The sequence below is a fragment of the Sminthopsis crassicaudata genome, chromosome X (genome assembly GCF_048593235.1).
Source record: "Sminthopsis crassicaudata isolate SCR6 chromosome X, ASM4859323v1, whole genome shotgun sequence".
NCBI lineage: Eukaryota > Metazoa > Chordata > Mammalia > Dasyuromorphia > Dasyuridae > Sminthopsis > Sminthopsis crassicaudata.
Genome location: NC_133623.1, coordinates 5,956,289 through 5,979,798, shown reverse-complemented (window position 1 = coordinate 5,979,798; position 23,510 = coordinate 5,956,289). Strand labels below are relative to the sequence as shown.

General features: G+C 49.8%; 1 protein-coding gene across 1 annotated transcript in view; it reads right to left on the bottom strand.

The window, feature by feature from the left end:
- The window catches only part of PAK3 (p21 (RAC1) activated kinase 3), an 85,108-nt gene that overhangs the window by 6,604 nt on the left and 54,994 nt on the right, over positions 1–23,510 (bottom strand). Inside the window, 10 exon segments of the mRNA XM_074278495.1 lie at positions 1,303–1,402; positions 1,741–1,858; positions 4,841–4,953; positions 5,112–5,160; positions 7,507–7,570; positions 8,949–9,111; positions 10,131–10,187; positions 10,190–10,264; positions 11,712–11,783; positions 13,007–13,044. Coding sequence (XP_074134596.1) covers positions 1,303–1,402; positions 1,741–1,858; positions 4,841–4,953; positions 5,112–5,160; positions 7,507–7,570; positions 8,949–9,111; positions 10,131–10,187; positions 10,190–10,264; positions 11,712–11,783; positions 13,007–13,044 — 849 coding nt within the window.

Below are 23,510 nucleotides of genomic sequence, written 5' to 3'. Positions count from 1 at the left end.
CAAGCGAAGCCCCATGGCCAGTGGATAAACCCCCCCCCCCAACAAGAAGTGACCAGCTGACTGGGCAAATGGCTTAAGCTCTCTTCATGCCCACCTGCACTGATGGAAAGAATTCCCTCCCCTGGGAGTTCTCTATACCCGAAAAAGCCTGGCCCAGTCCCTGTGGCTCTCCCTCTGCAGACCAGGGCCTTGAGCAGGCTGAGGCAAGTTTGCCCCAAAAGGCCCATCACTGAGCAGGAAGCGCAGTGAGCATGGCAGCCGCTGGTCCAGCAGCTCCATGACTGGCCATTTCCAGCTCACGACCCCCAGGTCCTTTTTCCTGGAATCCTCACAGGGTTTGGATGGTCCTGAGCCCTTTAGTGGCGTCTGCCAACAGCCAGGGCAAATGGCCGATTCTCCTGAGCGGGCCCAGGAGGAGCAGGGACTCCTCTGGTTGCCTGCTGAGAGCCAGACACCAGCAGCTCTCCAAGAGGCTAGGCCACTAAGCAAGCCCGTGACTGGGCCAGCCTTCCTTGGGAGGGGAGGGCTCCTCACAGAAGACTTCCCTCTACCTCACTGGGAGGTGCAAGTAAAATTATCCCTATTTACAGATCAGGAAACTGAGGCCAAGAAAAGAGAAGGCTAAGGGATCCTAGATCAACAGCTCCCCATCTCTTTCCTATTTCTCTGCTCCCCAATGAGCTGGCCTTCTATGGGGATCCAGGATCCTCTCCAACAAGGAGCTCTAGATGCCCCCCCAACTTTCCCAAAGTTGAGCCTTCCCCAAAGGGAGCTGCCCGAGGGATCTCCTAGGCCGGGAAATGCCATGGGCAATGAGAGGAAGCCAAAGGAGTCTGTTGTGAGGAAGCGACAGAGAAAACCTGTCCCGTCACCGTGGCCTCGCTCACAGCTCAGCCAGAGCTGAGAGGATCTGGTCACCCCATTTCTTAAAGCACCCTGCTGGCCCGAACTAGATGGCCTGTTCTGGGGAGCCGGTCTCCCGCTCCATATGGAGCAACAGAAGCGAGCCAGGCCTACGTTTAGGGAGCGGAAGCTCCTCGAGGGCAGGCTCTCTTCCATTTTTGTCTCTGACTCCCCACCCGGCACATCTTAGGTGGAAGCGAATCGAACCAAGAGTGGGGTGCATGGAAATGGAAGGACCCAATGCTCTGGCCCAAATCTCCCCCAAGCTGCAGGTCCCAGATCTGCCAGCTCCTCCACTTCAGCCCCTCCCATGTTCTAGAGGCTTCTCGATGGCAGCTAGGGCTCCGCTCAGACGGCAGGAGCTCCCCACCAGCCCATCTACGGCCCCTGGGCACCTACTAAGTTTGACGGAGCCATCCATCCCGAGGAGAATGTTGTCACTCTTAATGTCTCTGTGGATGACTTGGTTTGAATGCAAGAAATCCAAAGCCTGGAGACACTGAAGCAAAAAGCTCCTGTTAGTTAAAGGGCTGAGAGCACTGCCCTGCCTGCTTCCCTCCCAGCCGTCCTCATCCTCAGCTGGGTACACCCAGAATGGCCCACCTCCAACCCCCCCTCATAGTGACGGTGAGAGGATGAGCAATGGGGGGAGGAGGGTGTGGCTGGGGACCTTTCTGGCAACACCTGAGACTGGGCTGGAAATGGTTGGAAGGACAGGCTGGAGGAAAGTCCGCGTTCAGGCGTCCACGGTTGGTCCGTCGGCCTGCGAGGTCCTCAAAGGCCATCGTTTCCAAGGCCCGGGACTCTCCTATCGTGGGGCGTGGCTCAAGTTCTTACCTCTCTACAGACAGCCGCAATCTGGCCTTCATCCATACAAGTCTCCGTGACGACATCGGTCAAGGAACCACCAGCCAGGTACTCCATGACTACCCACAGCTCGTCACCCACCAAGTAGCTGTGAGGTGCAAAGGGAGGAAGCGGGCTAAGGGCCCCCGGACTCAAGGCTCCAGGAACCTGGATTTAAATCTAGAACCTGCTACTTGGTGTCTGTACACAGACACAACTTCTCTGCCTTCAGTTTCCACATCTATAAACCTCAAAAGTTATTTGACCCTCTGGCAACTCACATGTTATGTTCTAGAACAACGCTAAGGACAAGGTGGGCCCCAAGGCCCCAAAGTCACCCCTTGGAGAAGACGCAAGAGAGCAAGAAATGGAAAGGAGGGAAGGTGGGTTCAGGACAGGGAAAGGGCAAGGATTCCCAGGTAACAGGTGGTGAACCGTGGCAGTGTAGACTGCCCACCTGGATAATTCTAACTTAGTCTAGGTTCTTCACATGGGCTTTGTAAAGAATCACATCCTACAGAACTGGAAGACAGGCTCCTCTGACACCAGCTAGAGCTACATAGAGCAAGGGGAACCAGTATTGGGTCTGGAGTCCAAAGATCTGGTTTCAAGCCAATGTGACTGACTGGGCGGATCCCTTCCCTGCCATTACCAAAATCAAGGATGCTGAATCTTAACACCCCATACCAAGATGATGTCAAAATGGGTTCACGATTTAGACGGAAAGGGAGGTACCATAAGCAAATTAGGGGAACGAGGGATGATCTACCTCTCAAATCTGTGGAGAAGGGAGGAATCGATGGCCAAAGAAGAACTAGGAAACAGTGTGAAATGCAAAATGGATAATTTCGGTTACATGAAATTAAAAAGGCTCTGTCGAAAAAAACCCCCAATGTAACCAAGATTCAAAGGGAAGCAGAAAACGGGGGGGGAGGAATTTTACATCTATTGTTTCTGATAAAGGCCTCATTTTTAAAATACATGGAGAATTAACTCAAATTTATAAGAAGCAAAGCCATTCCCCAATTGAAAAATGGTCAAAAAATAAGAACAGACAATTTTCAGATGAAGAAATTCAAGTCATCTATAGTCATATAAAAATGCTCTGAATCACTATGGATTAGAGAAAAGCAAATTAAGACATCTCTCAGATTGGCTAAGAGGACAGGAAAAGATAACGATCAATGATGGAGGGGATGTGGGAAAACTGGAACACTAATGCATTATTGGTGGAGTTGTGAATGGAACCAGCCATTTTGGAGAGCCATCTGGAACTATGCCCAAAGGGCTTGTATCCCAAAGAGATCATACAAAGGGAAAAGGACCCACATGTGCAAAGGTGTTTGTGGCAGCCCTTTTTGTGGTGGCAAGAAACTGACAACTCAGTGGCTGCCCATCAGCTAGGGAATGGCTAAATAAGTTATGGGATAGGAGTGTTATGGAATATTATTGTTCTGTAAGAAATGACCAGCAGGATGATTTTAGAAAGGCCTGGAACTGATGCTAAGGGAAGTGAGTAGAACCAGGATAATACCGTATACAATAACAAGATTATATGATCATCAACTGTGATGGATGTGACCCTTTTCAACAATGAGGTGATTCAAGGGAATTCCCAGAGACTTATGATGGAAAGAGAGAGAGAACAATGGAGGCTGAACGTGGACCAAAGCAGAGTATTTTCATTTTTTTTCTTCTTTGTTTGTTCATTTTTTTTCTTATTTTTTTTTTCCCTTTTGAACAGAAAAATCAAGGAGGTTGAGATGGCCACTAGGCTTTCTCATCTCATGGGGCCTAGAGTCAGCCATGTTTCTGGGCTGATACTTTTGAAACCAGCCTTTAAAGTAGTGAATACATTTTATCAGTGTGGGGACAGTTAGAGACAGAGGGAAGGCCTGGATGTGGCAGCAACATATAGCTGATCCTGGCTTTCCAGGTACATTTGCCCCAAAAACATTCTAAATCTTTCTTTTTCTTCTTGGTGCATCTGTATCACCAGGAACCAGCACTCTGAATGGGGGGGGGGTGGAGATTAGAGGCTCAGGGCCTCCATCTCCTCCTGGTTCATATGAAAGGGCTGGCCTACATGGTCTCTGTGGTCAACTTCCCGCTCTAAGCTCGTGCTTTCAAGATGAACCCAATCTCAGATCCTGTCATCTGATAAAAAAGGTAAGTCAAGCCCAAGAGAAAGACGAAACCAGACAAGAGCTCACGTCAATGACTGGCAGAGCCATAGCTGGACCCCCCAGAAACACACAGGCCCAATTGTGTTTCACTCCGGATTCTCCCGGACGGATGACTGTGCTCTTCTCAGGGAAGAACAAGCCAAGGCGAGGGCCTCACGGGCAGCGTGTGGAGCACCTTACTACTAGAGGTCAGCTGCCCCACAGTCATGAACTTTAAGGAGTTCCCAACCAGGAACTTACCTGGGTTACAAAAGCAAAGACCATTATGGCCCCTTCCTCATGGTCTACACTGTTACTGGCCTGCTGGGGACAGAGGGTGAGTAGCAGGGGCCAAGCCTCAGCCTAATTGTATGGGAAATGTGCTCACTTGGGACATGAAGCCTTGGAGCTGTGTCCATGGGCAATGAGCCTTCTCTCCTGGACTACCTCTACTGCCCATCTATCAGGCCTGGAACTCACAACCAAGTCAGAGCCCATGACCACTAAGCCAGGTGTGGAGGGCACAGCCTCCCCTAAGTGGAGGTAGGTTGGGGCCAAGATCTCTGTCCACCTGGAGCAGGCAGCTGGCAGCACTGATTCAGCAAACTGCAGAATACCCGAATGACAGCCTACGTAACACAAGGTTTGGAGCGATGGACTTGGAGTCACCACAAGTTGGTGTTCAAAGCCTGTCCCCCAATAGCTACTACTAAGCTGTGACACCCTGTGGCAAGTAACTTCACCCACTGGAGCCTCGGTGTTCCTCACGGTATATAATAAGGCCAAAACCCCCACAGCCCTTGCCTCAAAGGGTGTTGGGAGACTGAGAGCTCTATCAAGCTGAAGATTCGCTACAAAGGGTGGCTCCGGTTATGGCAGCTACCAGGCCCACCTGTCACCACAGCCCTCAGCAAAGAAGTGCTTACCTGTCTAAATAATTCACAATGTTGGGGTTCTTATTTTCCCTCATGACCAGAATCTCGTTAATAATTAATTCCTTCTTGGGCTGCTGCTGGAGGTTCATCTGCTTTATGGCCACCTGAGAGGACATTGGAGATCCAAGCATGAATGTGATCCAGGAGAGCTCCCTCCCCACCGGCCTCCCAAACAATCCCCACATCTTTGGAGAGAGGACTGGTACAGGGGCCTCGCCAAGGCAGACCAAGCCCTGCAGACTGCTCAGATGGTAGCGCTTACCTCCTGTCCTGTGGCGATATCCAAAGCAGTATAGACAGTACCTGATGCCCTGGGGGGTGGGAGGAATGGAGAAAAGAGCTCAATGAATGACCAAGGAGACTGGACCAAAACGTTTGCATTTTGCCCCTTGGAAGGAAAGGGAAGGATTGAGAGCCTCCATTGAAGGATGAGAGTTGAGCTAAACTGGGACCACGGCTTCTCCAAGCCCGTTCTCTCCATTCTCCACCCAAAGAGGCCTCGGGAACTCTCTTCTGGTGTCTCCAGCGTTGGAGGGAGCTCTCACGCCAGGAGTGAGTTCCTGAAGCCTCCTTGGGACCATGTTAAACTGTGAGCCTCCTGAAGGCCAGCTCATCTTATCTAAGCTTTCTTTCTCCCCCTGCACACAGTAGGTGTTTAATCAAAATGTCTCTAAAGCCAAGCTAGCAGCCACTGGAGTGGCCCTGGAGCCCACTCAGCCCAGTGTTCAGTTTTCTGGGAGGGCACTTATACCTCTGCCAGCCCTCCCACCCAGGGCTAGACTTACTGCTTCGTTGGTTATTTTGACTTAAGAACACTTAATGGGGTATGTGTGTGCCCACATCCCCAGCCCTCCTGCCCAGGAGAATGCTCTCTAAACATTGCTAGGACTCAGGGAGTGAAGTCATCACCAGCCACTGGATCACAGGCAAGTACCCGCCATCCGGTCTCTGCCAGGCGCCTCCCAGCATCCCTAGGCGCCACCATTATCTGTGTTCACAGCCTTGGGGTTCCTAGTTTTCCTTCTCCCTTACTCCCCCACATCTACTCAGTTGCTAAGCCACAAGAGCAGCGATTCTGAGTTGGGAGGGACCTCAGAAAAGTGCCATTTTCCCAGTGAGGTAAGTGATCCCCAGGTCACACATGGGCTGCCTCAGCTTCCTGGATCCCCTTCCAGCTCCTCTGAGTCTCCCTCAAGGTTCTCTCCTACATCATGCCGGATTGTGTAGACATCTTGGAGTACCTCCCCTGTGTGTGTGGTATTTTCCCCAAATTAAAAAAAAAAAAAAAACAACAAACTATAATCTCTTAGAAGATAGAGAATTTTGGTTTTTGTCTTTCTGTGCCCAGTACCTGGCACACCATAAGAGCTTAAGCTCCTTGGACGGAGTCGACGCTGCCTACCGAATGCCCATTCTCAGTACACTCCCACTGCCTTTCCACATTGTCTGATTGGGAGGATAGAGGCCCACAGATGGGAACTACGTGGAAGGTGTTGGAAGGGGAGAAGGAAGCAGTACTGATCCCTTTCAGCTTAGGGGCCGAGGGGGTTGTGAGAGGGCATGGGAATCCTGGTGCCTTTCAACAAGGCAGATCGGAAAAGGAGGAAGCATCTATCCAAGGCCCTGGTGGATGGAAAGGGGAGGCTTCACTCCCCAGCCAGAGGCCCCAGGAAGCAGGAAAGGACAAGCCCAGGAGAGGATGGCCACTAGTGCAAGGTGGCTGGAGGCCAGATTCCTCCGCCAGGGCCTGGTCACCTGTTGGATACAGGGAGTGGGCTGGACACCACACTGGTGTCTAGTCTGAGAGCAGCCCAGGATTTAGGGTGAAAGGATCATGAAGTTCAGCTTTATACAGATCAGGAAGCTGGTGCTGGCCAGGAGTCGAGCTGCCGAGTGTCAAAGTGACCCCTGCATGGGCTCTCCCGGCTTGGGGGGTGTCTGCCTGTACCAGGTGTGGCTGGGGCCATCCTCACCATGTGCTCTGAAGTCTGGGACCCAGATGGCCACCCCAGATCCCAACCTTCCAGGGCTGCTGAGACCAACTCCATGCAGCTCAGTGTAGCTTTAATAAATCACTTTGCTTCCCACTTTCCTGGGTGAGTTCTGCACGTACTGCTCCTCAGGCCTGCTCTCCCAAACCTGTCACATGCTCCTTCCCTATACTCACTCACAATGCAGTACACATATACATGCACACAGATACCCACACGGGCACATCCATCACACTCCAGCTGCCAAATGGCCCGATCTCTGCTCCTTGACCATACCCTGTGTTCTCCTGCCTCCAAACTCTGACTTAGTGCTCCTCGGGCCTGAAATGTCTACCCTCCAGTCCCTCACCTGCTGACTTCTCACCCATCTTTTAAACCTCAACTCCAAGGGCGCACTTCCTTCCAGAAGCCCTCTCTGCTTCTTTCCCCTATACCCCCGGCCCCTCAGAAAGATCCCGTCTCTCCTCTCCAGTGTGTTCCTCGAGTAATCACGGCCACAACATCACCGTTACTGGGGCTGTTGCCGCCAGAGACCCCCGTTCGACCAGGGGGCTGCCGGGAGTCACCTTGCCCAAGCGGGCCCCAGGCAGGGCTGCTGCCCGGTCAGCCCACCCATCCCCACACATCCACGTGTGCTCCCGACAGGAAGTGCAGGGGCTCACTCACCCTTGGCCAATTTTTTCAAATCTCGTGTATTTCTTCTTGGGATCACCGATGCTCACGATGCTTCCTAAAGGGAGAAAAGGAACGAAGGCCACAGGCTGGTCAACAGCACGGGGGAATGAGACCCCGAAACCCCTACGGGGTCACTGCCTGGCTGGGGGAACCACCCAGGGGAATGAATGCCTTGCTCAGGGCCTCCAGCCGCTCCTCTGGGAAATGGGAGCGATTGCAACCCGACACAAACGGCTGCTCTTCACTGAGTGTGCCTTCACGTCCCCTTGGAGGCAGGAGGTAGGAGGTGGGAGGCAGGAGGCTTGGGCTCTGGGCTTGGCTCAAGATGGCCTCATTTAGACCCTGTCACTCTTGTTGCACTGATTTGCTTGGCCCCGAGGGGAAGCCCTAGGAGCAATGGGGTTAAAGACTTAGGTTCCATATAAGGAAAAACTTCGTCTCAGCTGGAGCCGTCCCCAAACGGAATGGGCTGCCTGGTAGGGTGATGAGTTCCCCGTCCCTGAAGTCTGTAAGCAGAGGCTGAATGAGCATTCGTCAGGGATGTTACAGAGAGGATTCCTACGTGGACTGTGGGTTGGAATAGAGCATTTCAATTGGAGTCAGAAGCATTGCATTTCCATCCCAGCTCCGCTAGTTACTAGCTGTGTGGCCTTGGGCAAGAGTGTTGGGGTGGCTGGATAAGGAGGCGAAGGACCTGGGTTCAAATCCTGGCTCTGCTGCTTACTACCTGTATGACCATGGACAAGTCACTCTACCTCTCTGAGACTCAGTTTCCTCATCTGTAAAATAAGAGGGTTAGAATAAATCAGGGGTCAGCAAACGACTTCCCATGGGCCCAGTCTGGCCAGTGCCTGTTTTTGTACATTACCAGCTAAGAATGGTTTTTACCTTTTTAAATAAAGTACGAGCGTATTTAAAAACGTCCAAACCATTATTAGCTTGCGGGTCGTTCAAAAACAAGCAGTGGGGGTGAAGGGGGAAGGAATGGGGGGGAGGAAGGAGAGGGAAAGAGACAGGGGGCAGGGGAGGGGCCAGATGAGTTTGCTGACCCCTGAACTGCATGATTTCTGAGATCCCCTCCAACTCGATCTGCGGCCCTATGAGCTCTCGGAGCCTCAGTTTCCTCATTTGTAACATAAGGAGGGCAGGAGAGCTGTTTCAGATCAATTCTGAGGCCTTTTCCAACTCAATCTGCGATTCTATGAGCTCTTGGGGCCTCAGTTTCCTCATTTGTAACAATACAGGGAAGCTGATTCTGTCTCCAAATCCCGTGGCGCCACGGCCCCTCTGAGTTCCCTCTCATCTCTGGGGAGCCTGAGATGCTACAGAGGAGGAGGCCGGACCAGGTTACGGTCACCGTCTGTCCTTCCCCACCCCCTCCGGACAGAGAAAGAGACAGAGAGATGGGGGGGGGGGGGTGGTCAAGCACTCACTCAGCTTTTCCAGGATCTCTTCGTCTGTCATCTTGGACTTCTTCCTCTGGCGGTCAGCATTGCGGTACAGCGTGTTGGAGGGCGAGTTCTCGGCCGTGGGGGCGGAAGCCTCTTTTGCGGGGGCCGCTGGCAGGGCAGCATCCATCACGGAGCGCGTATAAATCTGAAAGACATACGGGAAGCCATCACTGAAAGGGAAAGCAGAGACAGAATTCCGGGGCTGGTGAACGGGGAGGAGTTTCTAAAGAGATGGTTGTTCTCCAATGGTCCGGCTTTGGAAAAACCTGCCACCAATCAAGGCCATCTAAGGTGCCTTCCAACCAGCGTTCTAAGAGCCTGTCAGCCCTCAAGGAGGTGGTGGACTCCGGAGGCAGAGCAAGGTACGCCTACACGGATCAGTTCCTTTTGCTCAAGTGTACTTCGGAAGGTTTGGGAGAGGGAGCGCTACGTCCAGCAAGAAGGAATGACTATTCGGAAAAAAAGCTAAGAACACTGTTTTTTTTTTTAAGAGATAAGCTGGGGTAACGGCATCCCCTGACCCCCTTACCCCAGGTCCTCATTCCTCCACCCTTCGTTCTGCTCTCACTAGGAAGTCCCCAAGTTCCAATTGCCTCCTCTCCCGAGCCTCCCTGGCCTGGCCTGCGGCTCTAGCCCTTCGGAAATCCTGCCTGGCCCGCCCAGCCACGCTGGCCCTTCCCTTCTCTGAACACCCCTGGCTGTGGGACTCTGGCGACAAGGCAATTTATGCGCCATCTCCGACGTGTGTCCCCTGGGAAATGACTGACCCAAACATGACCATCATGAGCCTCAGAGAGGGAGGTCAGGGCAAAATAAATAACCACAAAGTCATAGCAGGCCCCATTGGCGCATTGCCGCTTCCCTGAGCCCTCGCTCTCTCCAGGTAGCCCCCGAGAAGAGCTCAGCCGGGGATCAGCTGCGCCACGCCAGGACCGGGCTGGGCGAGGGCACAAAATGCTCTCTCCTCTCCCTGCCCAGGGAATGGGTCACGGAGCAGCACTTGGGGCCAGGGCTGTCCGGAGCGGCTTCCAGCTCCTCGCTACGACACGTTATTCACCAGCCCTCTCACTGGGAGTACCTCCCACGGGCCTGGGCACCCAGAAGCTGCTCAATTGGGGCTTCGGGAGGGGGAAAGAGCTGGCAGGGCGGCTCTGCACAACTTACAGATTTGGTGTGTTCGGGGCGTGGCGCAATTACTGGGGGGGGCTCATTTCCTCCTCTTCCTCCTCTTCCTCATCTTCATCCTCTTCTTCAGACACCGGAGGGGCCAAGGGAGGTTCAGATGCTGTTTTGGTACTCTACCAATGCAAAGGACAGCTAAGTACTCAGCAGGAAGTCCCTCCCCGTCTCTCCTTCTAATGGGGGCGATTAGACATTTGAACAGACATGCTGGCCCATAGGCAGGGATTTTGGCAAGTGGATTGACATAACATTGGATTCAAAATGTCGAATTAAAAAACCATCTGAGCCAGAAGGGGCCTTAGAGACCCCCGAGTCCACCCCCTTCCCAACGGCTGAATCCCATTCACCAGTCTGAGACACAATCGAGAGCAAGATTCAAAGAACTACAAATACCCAAGGACGACGAGGTACGCCTGCTCTTGCCCGGTTCCTGGAAACGAGAGATTGTCTGAACTAGCAGGGACCCCAGAGACCCTTTGGTCCAACTCCCTCATGTGACAGAGGGGGGCAAACTGAGGCCGACAAAAGGAAGAGATCCGTCCAGCTCAGTGCCTCAAGCTTGGGTGCCCGAGGCTTAGGGGCCACTGCGCCACATGCCCAGATGGGACTTTGCCCAGAGTACAGAGAGAGGCTCAATTACAGAGCTTGGGAACGTCAGAGTGTTTAGAGCAATCACCTAAGACAAACGTGTCACATTAAAAGGAGATTTTTTCCCCGCCCCGGAAGGGAACTGACACAATTAATTGTCTTCAGTATGGGAGGCAGCACTGAGGGGAGGAAAAAAAAAAAAAAAGAGCCCTGGCCTGTCCCTCGGCCTCAGTTTCCCCCTCTGTAATACGAGGGCCTCTATGGATCCTTCTATCTCTGCCATATATTTAAGGTTCTTCCCATCATGCTCCCACCTTAGGTTCGAACTGGATTTCATTCCTGTCTGTTCCCAAGCCCAGCCTGGGCTCTCCTGCAGCCACGTTCTCCCAGCTGAGCCCCCCCCCCCTTCAGAGCTTGCTTTGTTCTGGACCCCGTGGAGGCCCGGATTTCCTCTTGTATATTCTAACTAGCGGGCTGGTGCCCAACGGGGGAGCTTCCATTCACAGAGCACCCGAAGGCCTGCAAAGCACTTCCCAAACGATATCTACATGGACCCCTTTGACCACGCCATGAGGCGAGTCCTAGGGGCAGACGAGGAAACTGAGGCTCGGGGAGGTCAAACCCAAAGACCCACTCCCAATGGGTCAGGAACCGGATTTGAATCCGGGTTTTTTCCTCTGGTTCCCAGTGAGCTCGCCTCTACAATGGCACCGCCTCTGACCCAGCCAGGGGGTACGCACAGAATGGGCACGCTGCCGTACTGGCCGAATGAACAAATGAAGCACGAGAGGTCAGTGAGTGGGGGTACCTTGTCATACTTAGGCGTCTGCAGTTCTTTGGGTCTCGCTCTTAATTGTGTCTCATATTAGCGAGCGGGACGCGCCCGTCCTATCAGCAAGAAAGTGAACGAGATGGTCTCTCGAGTCCCTTCTAGCTTAGCCATCCTCTGGCTATCGGTTTGATTCCAATGTTTACCTGAGCCTTCACTCCCTCGGCAGCTGAGGTATCCAGGTAACAGAGGGAAGCTGGTCTTGGAATCAAAGTCTGCTGTGGATCATTGACAATAGCATCTTACCCCAGAGTGGCTGTGAGCCGCGGTTAATACACATTCGCCTCCTTAACATGGGCCCTGCTACTTGCATCCTGAGTCTCCCCTAAAAACTGAGTTCTCGCCATGCACTGGGGCTGGGAGGTCTACGGTGGACGTCACACACATGCAGAGGCATGGGGGGGAGGAAGTGGGCTCCAAGTGCTAGGCCCCGGAGGGCGCGGCCCAAGGCACGCGGGGGGGAGCTACCTCGGGACAAACTTCCTAACAATCAAGGGGACTCCAGAAATGGGACAGGCTATGCCAGGAGGTAGTGATTTCCCCTTGACGGCCGGCCAGCTGACCACCTATTGGGGACGTTCGGGCCTAGGTAGGAGGTTAGACTGGATGACCTCTGAGGTCCATTCCGAATCTGAGAGTCCTGGGTCCTATGGTACGAAACAAGAAATGTGAATTTGTCAAACTGATTCCAAATGCGCTCAAGTACATAGGGTGTATGGACGGCCAGGCAGCCGCGGTTAAGAGGGGTGCCGGGGTCCCTCGGGTCACATCTGTAGGGTGAATCAAGGTACATCTCTGAGAGGGGGGCTCCGGCCACGGGATGACCAATGAGCTTGGCTTCCGGCTCCGCGTGAGAGGTTCTGAGTGTACGTGAAGCTCAGCTCATGGAGATGGGGGTTCCAGACCAGATCTACCAGACTTGGGGCATGACTTTGGAAAAGTCCTTTCTCTGTCTCTGAGCCCCCTCGATTAAAGGGGTCGGTCACTCCGGAGACAGACGGGGCCTGTCAGACAGTTATGGTGGACAGACCCCCATTTGTTTGGTTCTACTGCTTCTCTTCAAAATGGCGGAGGGGATGGGGAGAGGTCTCTGGGGAGCTTATGGGAAAGGGCCAGAGCCGTGAAAACATCAACCAAAAGTCCCCCTAAAATATGACAAGTTCAAATAGGGGAGGAGGATCAGATGGTCTCAAAGGTCCCTTCCAGCTCCACCATTCGAGGCCTCAGGCATGGCAGGTCTGCAAGGTCATCAACCCCTGCCCTGGCTGGGAAATCTGGACACTCCCAGGATACATGCCCCCGGCTGGGCCTCCTGGCCTCCCTGATTGCTAAGGGTCTTCCAAGCCCAGCCCTAAGATCTTTGTGGTTCTACACCTAAACTCTTTTGTACCCATCCCAGCAGAAACAAAGAGGAGGCGAAACGGTTCCAGTGCTCGCTTACCGAAGGATGGGCTGCCAAGTATCCGTGAGCACTCCTATCTGAAAGGAGCAAAAATGAAGCAGATGTCACTCATGGAGCCACCCTCCCCGGCAAAGCCCCCAGACCACCGCTGTAGGCCTCACCCCACCCCAGGATGCAAGCCCGATGCAAAGGCAACCAACGCCACGTGCCTCCTTAACTAGTTGGGAAGCGGGTACACGACAGGCGCTTCATAAATGATTTTTCAATGTTGAGTCCCAGAGGGTAGACCCAGGAGCCATGGAAGGAAGGGAGAGAGGGGCCAGATCAGTGCTGGATGTCAGCATGAAATTCTCAGCAGTGAGAGCCACCCCCAAGCGGCCGGGGCTGCCCGGGCAGGAGCTGCCTCACCCCCGAGCACAGGTTGTCTGCCCACTCACAGGGACTAAGGCGCTGAGTGGGAGGGTGGACTGGGACTCGAAGGTTCTGACGCACCCACATCAGCTTTCAGAGCTTCCTGGGTCTGCCCGGCCCACGGAGAAGGTCAAGCCACATCAAAGCCAAGCGTGCCGAGAGGGGAGGGGGGGGAGTGGGCCCTCAAAGAACTTGGACTAGGGAGCTGGAGCTTGGCAGCCCCAAGGCCAGACAGCGTGATCCCCACCTGTACCCACAGGGTGCATGATGCGGGGGGGCAAGGCCTAACCCCCAGGGCCTTCTGAGCTTGGCTCCACTTAGGAGGAAACGGGCTTTTTTTCTAATACCGAACCTCCATTGGGAATGAGGGCCAAACGGAAATAACCAGCTGACTCCCTCCTGCACGGGCCAACGGGATTGCTTTTGCTTGGCTTACCAGCCTCCCCTCACTCGGCTCACCAGCCTCCTCTCGCTAGTCTACTCTATTCTTCTCTAGTCAGCCACGAGGCTGAGAGGGATGTGGGGTCAAGGACACAGAGATAAGCACCCTCAAGCAGAAGAAAGAGGTCAGAGCCAGAAGGCTGCTCCATCCCAGCCTCAGGAATAAGCGAGCAGCCCTTAGCATGGGAGAGTGCGTGGGAGCGTCCACAAAGGGCGTGACTCCCCAAAAGCATGAGGAAAGCCAGGAGAGCTTGGCCAAAGTGACCAGCCATGGAGTCAGGCAGAATGCCCACCTCGCAGTAGATTGGCTTTGGACAAGGGGCGTCAGGCAAGGCCAAAGCGTGGGTGGCTTTCACTTCACGAGGGTGCTATTGGCAAGTGGGGTCACCTTTGGGGGATGCTTGGGGGAAAGAAAAAGAAAAGCCTAAAGGAGTTTCAGGAGCTGCTTGGTACCCCACTCAAACTAGCTCGGGAGAGCCTCTGAGGCTCTAACAGGGTCTTCACAGTGGCGCCTGTCTGGTCCCTGGAGAGATGATAAGAGGCCACTGAGCCGCTACACGGGCCGACCTTACTCTGGACTCAGGCCATCCTTACTTTTGAGGCAGTGAGAGCAGGTCGGGGACATTTCCCTATCTGTATCTGTACTGTGGGCACAGGGACAGAGGGCTGGGGGGGGGGGGGGGGCTGAGGCCCAGGGCCAGCCTTGCTCCCTGCATCACAGAACCTCAGCCACAAGCCCCACAAGCGATCCCCTGCCTCTGCCTAAAGCCAACTGGCCCCCACCTCCACACAAAGGTACTTTGGGTCACACCTGGGGACAGCTCTCACTTGTAGCAGGACTCGTCATTGAGCCCCAAAATTTCCTCTGCAACCTTCCCCATTTCTTCTAGCTTGGCCCCCAGGGCCCTAAAATGAAGCCGCCACAGAGAGGCAGGGCCTCCCACCTGCTACATCCCAGGCCTGCTGATCCTGCTCTCAGGAAGATGGGAAGTTGGGAGCCCAAACCCACAATACACAGGGAGAAGGTGAGGACCCCACCCTGGAAGTATGGCCTTATGGGGTCAGAGATAGGAGGCCAGGAAGCTCCCTGAGAGTTCAGGGGTAGACACTGAGGATACGAAAAGCAGGCCTGTCCTTACTTTGGAGAAGAGGCTGAAGATCATCCCACCCCAAATTTTGTCCTTATGCTGGGATCAGGGAGAGAAGCCCTTCTCAGGGAAAGAAAATTCCATATCAGAAAGGGAGAACCCCATATCTGGAGAGAGAACCCCATTCCAGGAGAAGAAAACTCCATGTCAGGAACAGAAAGCCACATCGAGGACAGGGAATTCCATACAGGGAGAGCGAAGTCCATATCAGGAGGAGAGAACCCCATATCAGGGAGAGAGAGAGAGAGAGAGAGAGAGAGAGAGAGAGAGAGAGTGAGAGAGAGAGAGAGAGAGAGAGAGAGAGAGAGAGAGAGAGAGAGAACCCCATATCAGGGATAAAGAATTCCATACCAGGGAGAGAAATTCCATATCGAGAGGAGAGAGAACCCATATGAGGGAGAGAGAATTCCATATCAGGGATAAAGAATTCCATACCAGGGAGAGAAAATTCCATATCAGGGAGAGAGAATTCCATATCAGAGAGAGAGAACCCCATATCAGGGAAAGAGAATTCATATCAGAGAGAGAGAGAGAACCTCATATCAGGGAAAGAGAATTCCATATCAGGGAGAGAGAATTCCATATCAGGGAGAGAGAACCCAATATCAGGGAAAGAGAATTCCATATCAGCTAGAGACAATTCCATATCAGGGAGAGAGAGAACCCCATATCAGGGAGAGAGAACCCAATATCAGGGAAAGATAATTCCATATCAGGGAGAGAGAGAGAGAACCCCATATCAGGGAAAGAAAATTCCATATCAGGGAGAGAGAGAGAACCTCATATCAGGGAAAGAGAATTCCATATCAGGGAGAGAGAATTCCATATCAGGGAGAGAGAACCCAATATCAGGGAAAGAGAATTCCATATCAGAAAGAGAGAGAGAGAAACCCATATCAGGGAGAGAGAATTCCATATCAGAGAGAGAGAGAGAGAACCCCATATGAGGGAAAGAGAATTCCATATCAGGGATAAAGAATTCCATACCAGGGAGAGAAAATTCCATATCAGAGAGAGAGAGAGAACCCCATATCAGGGATAAAGAATTCCATACCAGGGAGAGAAAATTCCATATCAGAGAGAGAGAATTCCATATCAGAGAGAGAGAACCCCATGTCAGGGAGAGAGAACCCAATATCAGGGAAAGATAATTCCATATCAGGGAGAGAGAGAGAGAACCCCATATCAGGGAGAGAGAATTCCATATCAGAGAGAGAGAATTCCATATCAGAGAGAGAGAATTCCATATCAGGGAGAGAGAATTCCATATCAGAAAGAGAGAGAGAGAAACCCATATCAGGGAGAGAGAATTCCATATCAGAGAGAGAGAGAGAGAACCCCATATGAGGGAAAGAGAATTCCATATCAGGGATAAAGAATTCCATACCAGGGAGAGAAAATTCCATATCAGAGAGAGAGAGAGAACCCCATATCAGGGATAAAGAATTCCATACCAGGGAGAGAAAATTCCATATCAGAGAGAGAGAATTCCATATCAGAGAGAGAGAACCCCATGTCAGGGAGAGAGAACCCAATATCAGGGAAAGATAATTCCATATCAGGGAGAGAGAGAGAGAACCCCATATCAGGGAGAGAGAATTCCATATCAGAGAGAGAGAATTCCATATCAGAGAGAGAGAATTCCATATCAGGGAGAGAGAATTCCATATCAGAGAGACAGAAAGAATCCATATCAGGGAGAGAGAATTCCATATCAGCTAGAGAGAATTCCATATCAGGGAGAGAGAGAACCCCATATCAGGGAGAGAGAACCCAATATCAGGGAAAGATAATTCCATATCAGGGAGAGAGAGAGAGAACCCCATATCAGGGAGAGAGAATTCCATATCAGAGAGAGAGAATTCCATATCAGGGAGAGAGAATTCCATATCAGAGAGACAGAAAGAATCCATATCAGGGAGAGAGAATTCCATATCAGCTAGAGAGAATTCCATATCAGGGAGAGAGAGAACCCCATATCAGGGAGAGAGAACCCAATATCAGGGAAAGATAATTCCATATCAGGGAGAGAGAGAGAGAACCCCATATCAGGGAGAGAGAATTCCATATCAGAGAGAGAGAATTCCATATCAGGGAGAGAGAACCCAATATCAGGGAAAGAGAATTCCATATCAGAGAGAGATAGAGAACCCCATATCAGGGATAAAGAATTCCATACCAGGGAGAGAAAATTCCATATCAGAGAGAGAGAGAGAACCCCATATCAGGGATAAAGAATTCCATACCAGGGAGAGAAAATTCCATATCAGAGAGAGAGAATTCCATATCAGAGAGAGAGAACCCCATGTCAGGGAGAGAGAACCCAATATCAGGGAAAGATAATTCCATATCAGGGAGAGAGAGAGAGAACCCCATATCAGGGAGAGAGAATTCCATATCAGAGAGAGAGAATTCCATATCAGGGAGAGAGAATTCCATATCAGAGAGACAGAAAGAATCCATATCAGGGAGAGAGAATTCCATATCAGCTAGAGAGAATTCCATATCAGGGAGAGAGAGAACCCCATATCAGGGAGAGAGAACCCAATATCAGGGAAAGATAATTCCATATCAGGGAGAGAGAGAGAGAACCCCATATCAGGGAGAGAGAATTCCATATCAGAGAGAGAGAATTCCATATCAGGGAGAGAGAACCCAATATCAGGGAAAGAGAATTCCATATCAGAGAGAGATAGAGAACCCCATATCAGGGATAAAGAATTCCATACCAGGGAGAGAAAATTCCATATCAGAGAGAGAGAACCCCATATGAGGGAGAGAGAATTCCATATCAGGGAGAGAGAATTCCATATCAGGGAGAGAGAGAACCCCATATCAGGGAGAGAGAATTCCATATCAGGGAGAAAGAATTCCATATCAGGGAGAGAGAGAACCCCATATCAGGGAGAGAGAACCCAATATCAGGGAAAGAGAATTCCATATCAGAGAAAGAGAGAGAGAAACCCATATCAGGGAGAGAGAATTCCATATCAGAGAGAGAGAGAGAGAAACCCATATCAGGGAGAGAGAATTCCATATCAGAGAGAGAGAGAGAGAACCCCATATGAGGGAAAGAGAATTCCATATCAGGGATAAAGAATTCCATATCAGGGAGAGAGAGAACCCCATATCAGGGAGAGAGAACCCCATATCAGAAAGAGAGAGAGAGAAACCCATATCAGGGAGAGAGAATTCCATATCAGGGAGAGAGAGAGAGAAACCCATATCAGGGAGAGAGAATTCCATATCAGAAAGAGAGAGAGAGAACCCCATATCAGAGAGACAGAAAGAACCCATATCAGGGAGAGAGAATTCCATATCAGAGAGAGAGAGAGAACCCCATATGAGGGAAAGAGAATTCCATATCAGGGATAAAGAATTCCATACCAGGTAGAGAACCCCATATCAGAAGAGAGAACCCCATACCAGGAAGAGAAAATTCCATACCAGGGAGAGATAATTCTATGGCAGGGAGAGAACCCCATACTAGGGAGAGAAAATTCCATATCAGGGATAGAGAATTCCATACCAGGGAGAGAGAACCCCTTATCAGAAGAGAGAATTCCATACTAGAAGAGGGAACCCCATATCAGGGAAAGAGAATTCCATATCAGAGAGAGAGAGAGAGAACCCCATATCAGGGAGAGAGAATTCCATATCAGAGAGAGAGAGAGAACCCCATATCAGGGAGAGAGAATTCCATATCAGAGAGAGAGAGAGAACCCCATATGAGGGAAAGAGAATTCCATATCAGGGATAAAGAATTCCATACCAGGGAGAGAAAATTCCATATCAGAGAGAGAGAGAGAACCCCATATCAGGGAGAGAGAATTCCATATCAGAGAGAGAGAACCCCATATCAGGGAGAGAGAATTCCATACCAGGGAGAGAAAATTACATATCAGAGAGAGAGAGAGAACCCCATATGAGGGAAAGAGAATTCCATATCAGGGATAAAGAATTCCATACCAGGGAGAGAAAATTCCATATCAGAGAGAGAGAACCCATATCAGGGAGAGAGAATTCCATATCAGGGATAAAGAATTCCATACCAGGGAGAGAAAATTCCATATCAGAGAGAGAGAGAGAACCCCATATGAGGGAGAGAGAATTCCATATCAGGGAAAGAGAATTCCATATCAGGGATAAAGAATTCCATACCAGGGAGAGAAAATTCCATATCAGAGAGAGAGAACCCCATATCAGGGAGAGAGAATTCCATATCAGGGATAAAGAATTCCATACCAGGGAGAGAAAATTCCATATTAGAGAGAGAGAGAGAGAACCCCATATGAGGGAAAGAGAATTCCATATCAGGGATAAAGAATTCCATACCAGGGAGAGAAAATTCCATATCAGAGAGAGAGAGAGAAAACCCCATATCAAGGAAAGAGAATTCCATATCAGGGATAAAGAATTCCATACCAGGGAGAGAAAATTCCATATCAGAGAGAGAGAGAGAAAACCCCATATCAAGGAAAGAGAATTCCATATCAGGGATAAAGAATTCCATACCAGGGAGAGAAAATTCCATATCAGAGAGAGAGAGAGAGAAAACCCCATATCAGGGATAAAGAATTCCATACCAGGGAGAGAAAATTCCATATCAGAGAGAGAGAACCCCATGAGGGAGAGAGAATTCCATATCAGGGAGAGAGAATTCCATATCAGAGAGAGAGAACCCCATATGAGGGAGAGAGAATTCCATATCAGGGAGAGAGAGAACCCCATATCAGGGAGAGAGAACCCAATATCAGGGAAAGAGAATTCCATATCAGCTAGAGACAATTCCATATCAGGGAGAGAGAGAACCCCATATCAGGGAGAGAGAACCCAATATCAGGGAAAGATAATTCCATATCAGGGAGAGAGAGAGAGAACCCCATATCAGGGAAAGAGAATTCCATATCAGGGAGAGAGAGAGAACCTCATATCAGGGAAAGAGAATTCCATATCAGGGAGAGAGAATTCCATATCAGGGAGAGAGAACCCAATATCAGGGAAAGAGAATTCCATATCAGAAAGAGAGAGAGAGAAACCCATATCAGGGAGAGAGAATTCCATATCAGAGAGAGAGAGAGAGAACCCCATATGGGGGAAAGAGAATTCCATATCAGGGATAAAGAATTCCATACCAGGGAGAGAAAATTCCATATCAGAGAGAGAGAGAGAACCCCATATCAGGGATAAAGAATTCCATACCAGGGAGAGAAAATTCCATATCAGAGAGAGAGAATTCCATATCAGAGAGAGAGAACCCCATGTCAGGGAGAGAGAACCCAATATCAGGGAAAGATAATTCCATATCAGGGAGAGAGAGAGAGAACCCCATATCAGGGAGAGAGAATTCCATATCAGAGAGAGAGAATTCCATATCAGGGAGAGAGAATTCCATATCAGAGAGACAGAAAGAATCCATATCAGGGAGAGAGAATTCCATATCAGCTAGAGAGAATTCCATATCAGGGAGAGAGAGAACCCCATATCAGGGAGAGAGAACCCAATATCAGGGAAAGATAATTCCATATCAGGGAGAGAGAGAGAGAACCCCATATCAGGGAGAGAGAATTCCATATCAGGGAGAGAGAACCCAATATCAGGGAAAGAGAATTCCATATCAGAGAGAGATAGAGAACCCCATATCAGGGATAAAGAATTCCATACCAGGGAGAGAAAATTCCATATCAGAGAGAGAGAACCCCATATCAGGGAAAGAGAATTCCATATCAGGGAGAAAGAATTCCATATCAGGGAGAGAGAGAACCCCATATCAGGGAGAGAGAACCCAATATCAGGGAAAGAGAATTCCATATCAGAGAAAGAGAGAGAGAAACCCATATCAGGGAGAGAGTTCCATATCAGAGAGAGAGAGAGAGAAACCCATATCAGGGAGAGAGAATTCCATATCAGAGAGAGAGAGAGAGAACCCCATATGAGGGAAAGAGAATTCCATATCAGGGATAAAGAATTCCATATCAGGGAGAGAGAGAACCCCATATCAGGGAGAGAGAACCCCATATCAGAAAGAGAGAGAGAGAAACCCATATCAGGGAGAGAGAATTCCATATCAGAAAGAGAGAGAGAGAACCCCATATCAGAGAGACAGAAAGAACCCATATCAGGGAGAGAGAATTCCATATCAGAGAGAGAGAGAGAACCCCATATGAGGGAAAGAGAATTCCATATCAGGGATAAAGAATTCCATACCAGGTAGAGAACCCCATATCAGAAGAGAGAACCCCATACCAGGAAGAGAAAATTCCATACCAGGGAGAGATAATTCTATGGCAGGGAGAGAACCCCATACTAGGGAGAGAAAATTCCATATCAGGGATAGAGAATTCCATACCAGGGAGAGAGAACCCCTTATCAGAAGAGAGAATTCCATACTAGAAGAGGGAACCCCATATCAGGGAAAGAGAATTCCATATCAGAGAGAGAGAGAGAGAACCCCATATCAGGGAGAGAGAATTCCATATCAGAGAGAGAGAGAGAACCCCATATCAGGGAGAGAGAATTCCATATCAGAGAGAGAGAGAGAGAACCCCATATGAGGGAAAGAGAATTCCATATCAGGGATAAAGAATTCCATACCAGGGAGAGAAAATTCCATATCAGAGAGAGAGAACCCCATATCAGGGAGAGAGAATTCCATACCAGGGAGAGAAAATTACATATCAGAGAGAGAGAGAGAACCCCATATGAGGGAAAGAGAATTCCATATCAGGGATAAAGAATTCCATACCAGGGAGAGAAAATTCCATATCAGAGAGAGAGAACCCATATCAGGGAGAGAGAATTCCATATCAGGGATAAAGAATTCCATACCAGGGAGAGAAAATTCCATATCAGAGAGAGAGAGAGAACCCCATATGAGGGAGAGAGAATTCCATATCAGGGAAAGAGAATTCCATATCAGGGATAAAGAATTCCATATCAGAGAAAGAGAGAGAGAACCCCATATCAGGGAAAGAGAATTCCATATCAGAGAGAGAGAGAGAGAACCCCATATGAAGGAGAGAGAATTCCATATCAGGGATAAAGAATTCCATACCAGGGAGAGAAAATTCCATATCAGAGAGAGAGAGAGAACCCCATATGAGGGAAAGAGAATTCCATATCAGGGATAAAGAATTCCATACCAGGGAGAGAAAATTCCATATCAGAGAGAGAGAGAGAACCCCATATGAGGGAAAGAGAATTCCATATCAGGGATAAAGAATTCCATACCAGGGAGAGAAAATTCCATATCAGAGAGAGAGAACCCATATCAGGGAGAGAGAATTCCATATCAGGGATAAAGAATTCCATACCAGGGAGAGAAAATTCCATATCAGAGAGAGAGAGAGAACCCCATATGAGGGAGAGAGAATTCCATATCAGGGAAAGAGAATTCCATGTCAGGGATAAAGAATTCCATACCAGGGAGAGAAAATTCCATATCAGAGAGAGAGAACCCCATATCAGGGAGAGAGAATTCCATATCAGGGATAAAGAATTCCATACCAGGGAGAGAAAATTCCATATTAGAGAGAGAGAGAGAGAGAGAGAGAACCCCATATGAGGGAAAGAGAATTCCATACCAGGGAGAGAAAATTCCATATTAGAGAGAGAGAGAGAGAACCCCATATGAGGGAAAGAGAATTCCATATCAGGGATAAAGAATTTCATACCAGGGGGAGAAAATTCCATATCAGAGAGAGAGAACCCCATATCAGGGAAAGAGAATTCCATATCAGGGATAAAGAATTCCATACCAGGGAGAGAAAATTCCATATCAGAGAGAGAGAGAGAGAACCCCATATCAAGGAAAGAGAATTCCATATCAGGGATAAAGAATTCCATACCAGGGAGAGAAAATTCCATATCAGAGAGAGAGAACCCCATATCAGGGATAAAGAATTCCATACCAGGTAGAGAAAATTCCATATCAGAGAGAGAGAGAGAGAACCCCATATCAGGGATAAAGAATTCCATACCAGGGAGAGAAAATTCCATATTAGAGAGAGAGAGAGAGAGAACCCCATATGAGGGAAAGAGAATTCCATATCAGGGATAAAGAATTCCATACCAGGGGGAGAAAATTCCATATCAGAGAGAGAGAACCCCATATCAGGGAAAGAGAATTCCATATCAGGGATAAAGAATTCCATACCAGGGAGAGAAAATTCCATATCAGAGAGAGAGAGAGAGAACCCCATATCAAGGAAAGAGAATTCCATATCAGGGATAAAGAATTCCATACCAGGGAGAGAAAATTCCATATCAGAGAGAGAGAAAGAGAACCCCATATCAGGGATAAAGAATTCCATACCAGGGAGAGAAAATTCCATATCAGAGAGAGAGAACCCCATATGAGGGAGAGAGAATTCCATATCAGGGAGAGAGAATTCCATATCAGGAGAGAGAGAACCCCATATCAGGGAGAGAGAATTCCATATCAGGGAGAGAGAATTCCATATCAGGGAGAGAGAGAACCCCATATCAGGGAGAGAGAACCCAATATCAGGGAAAGAGAATTCCATATCAGAGAAAGAGAGAGA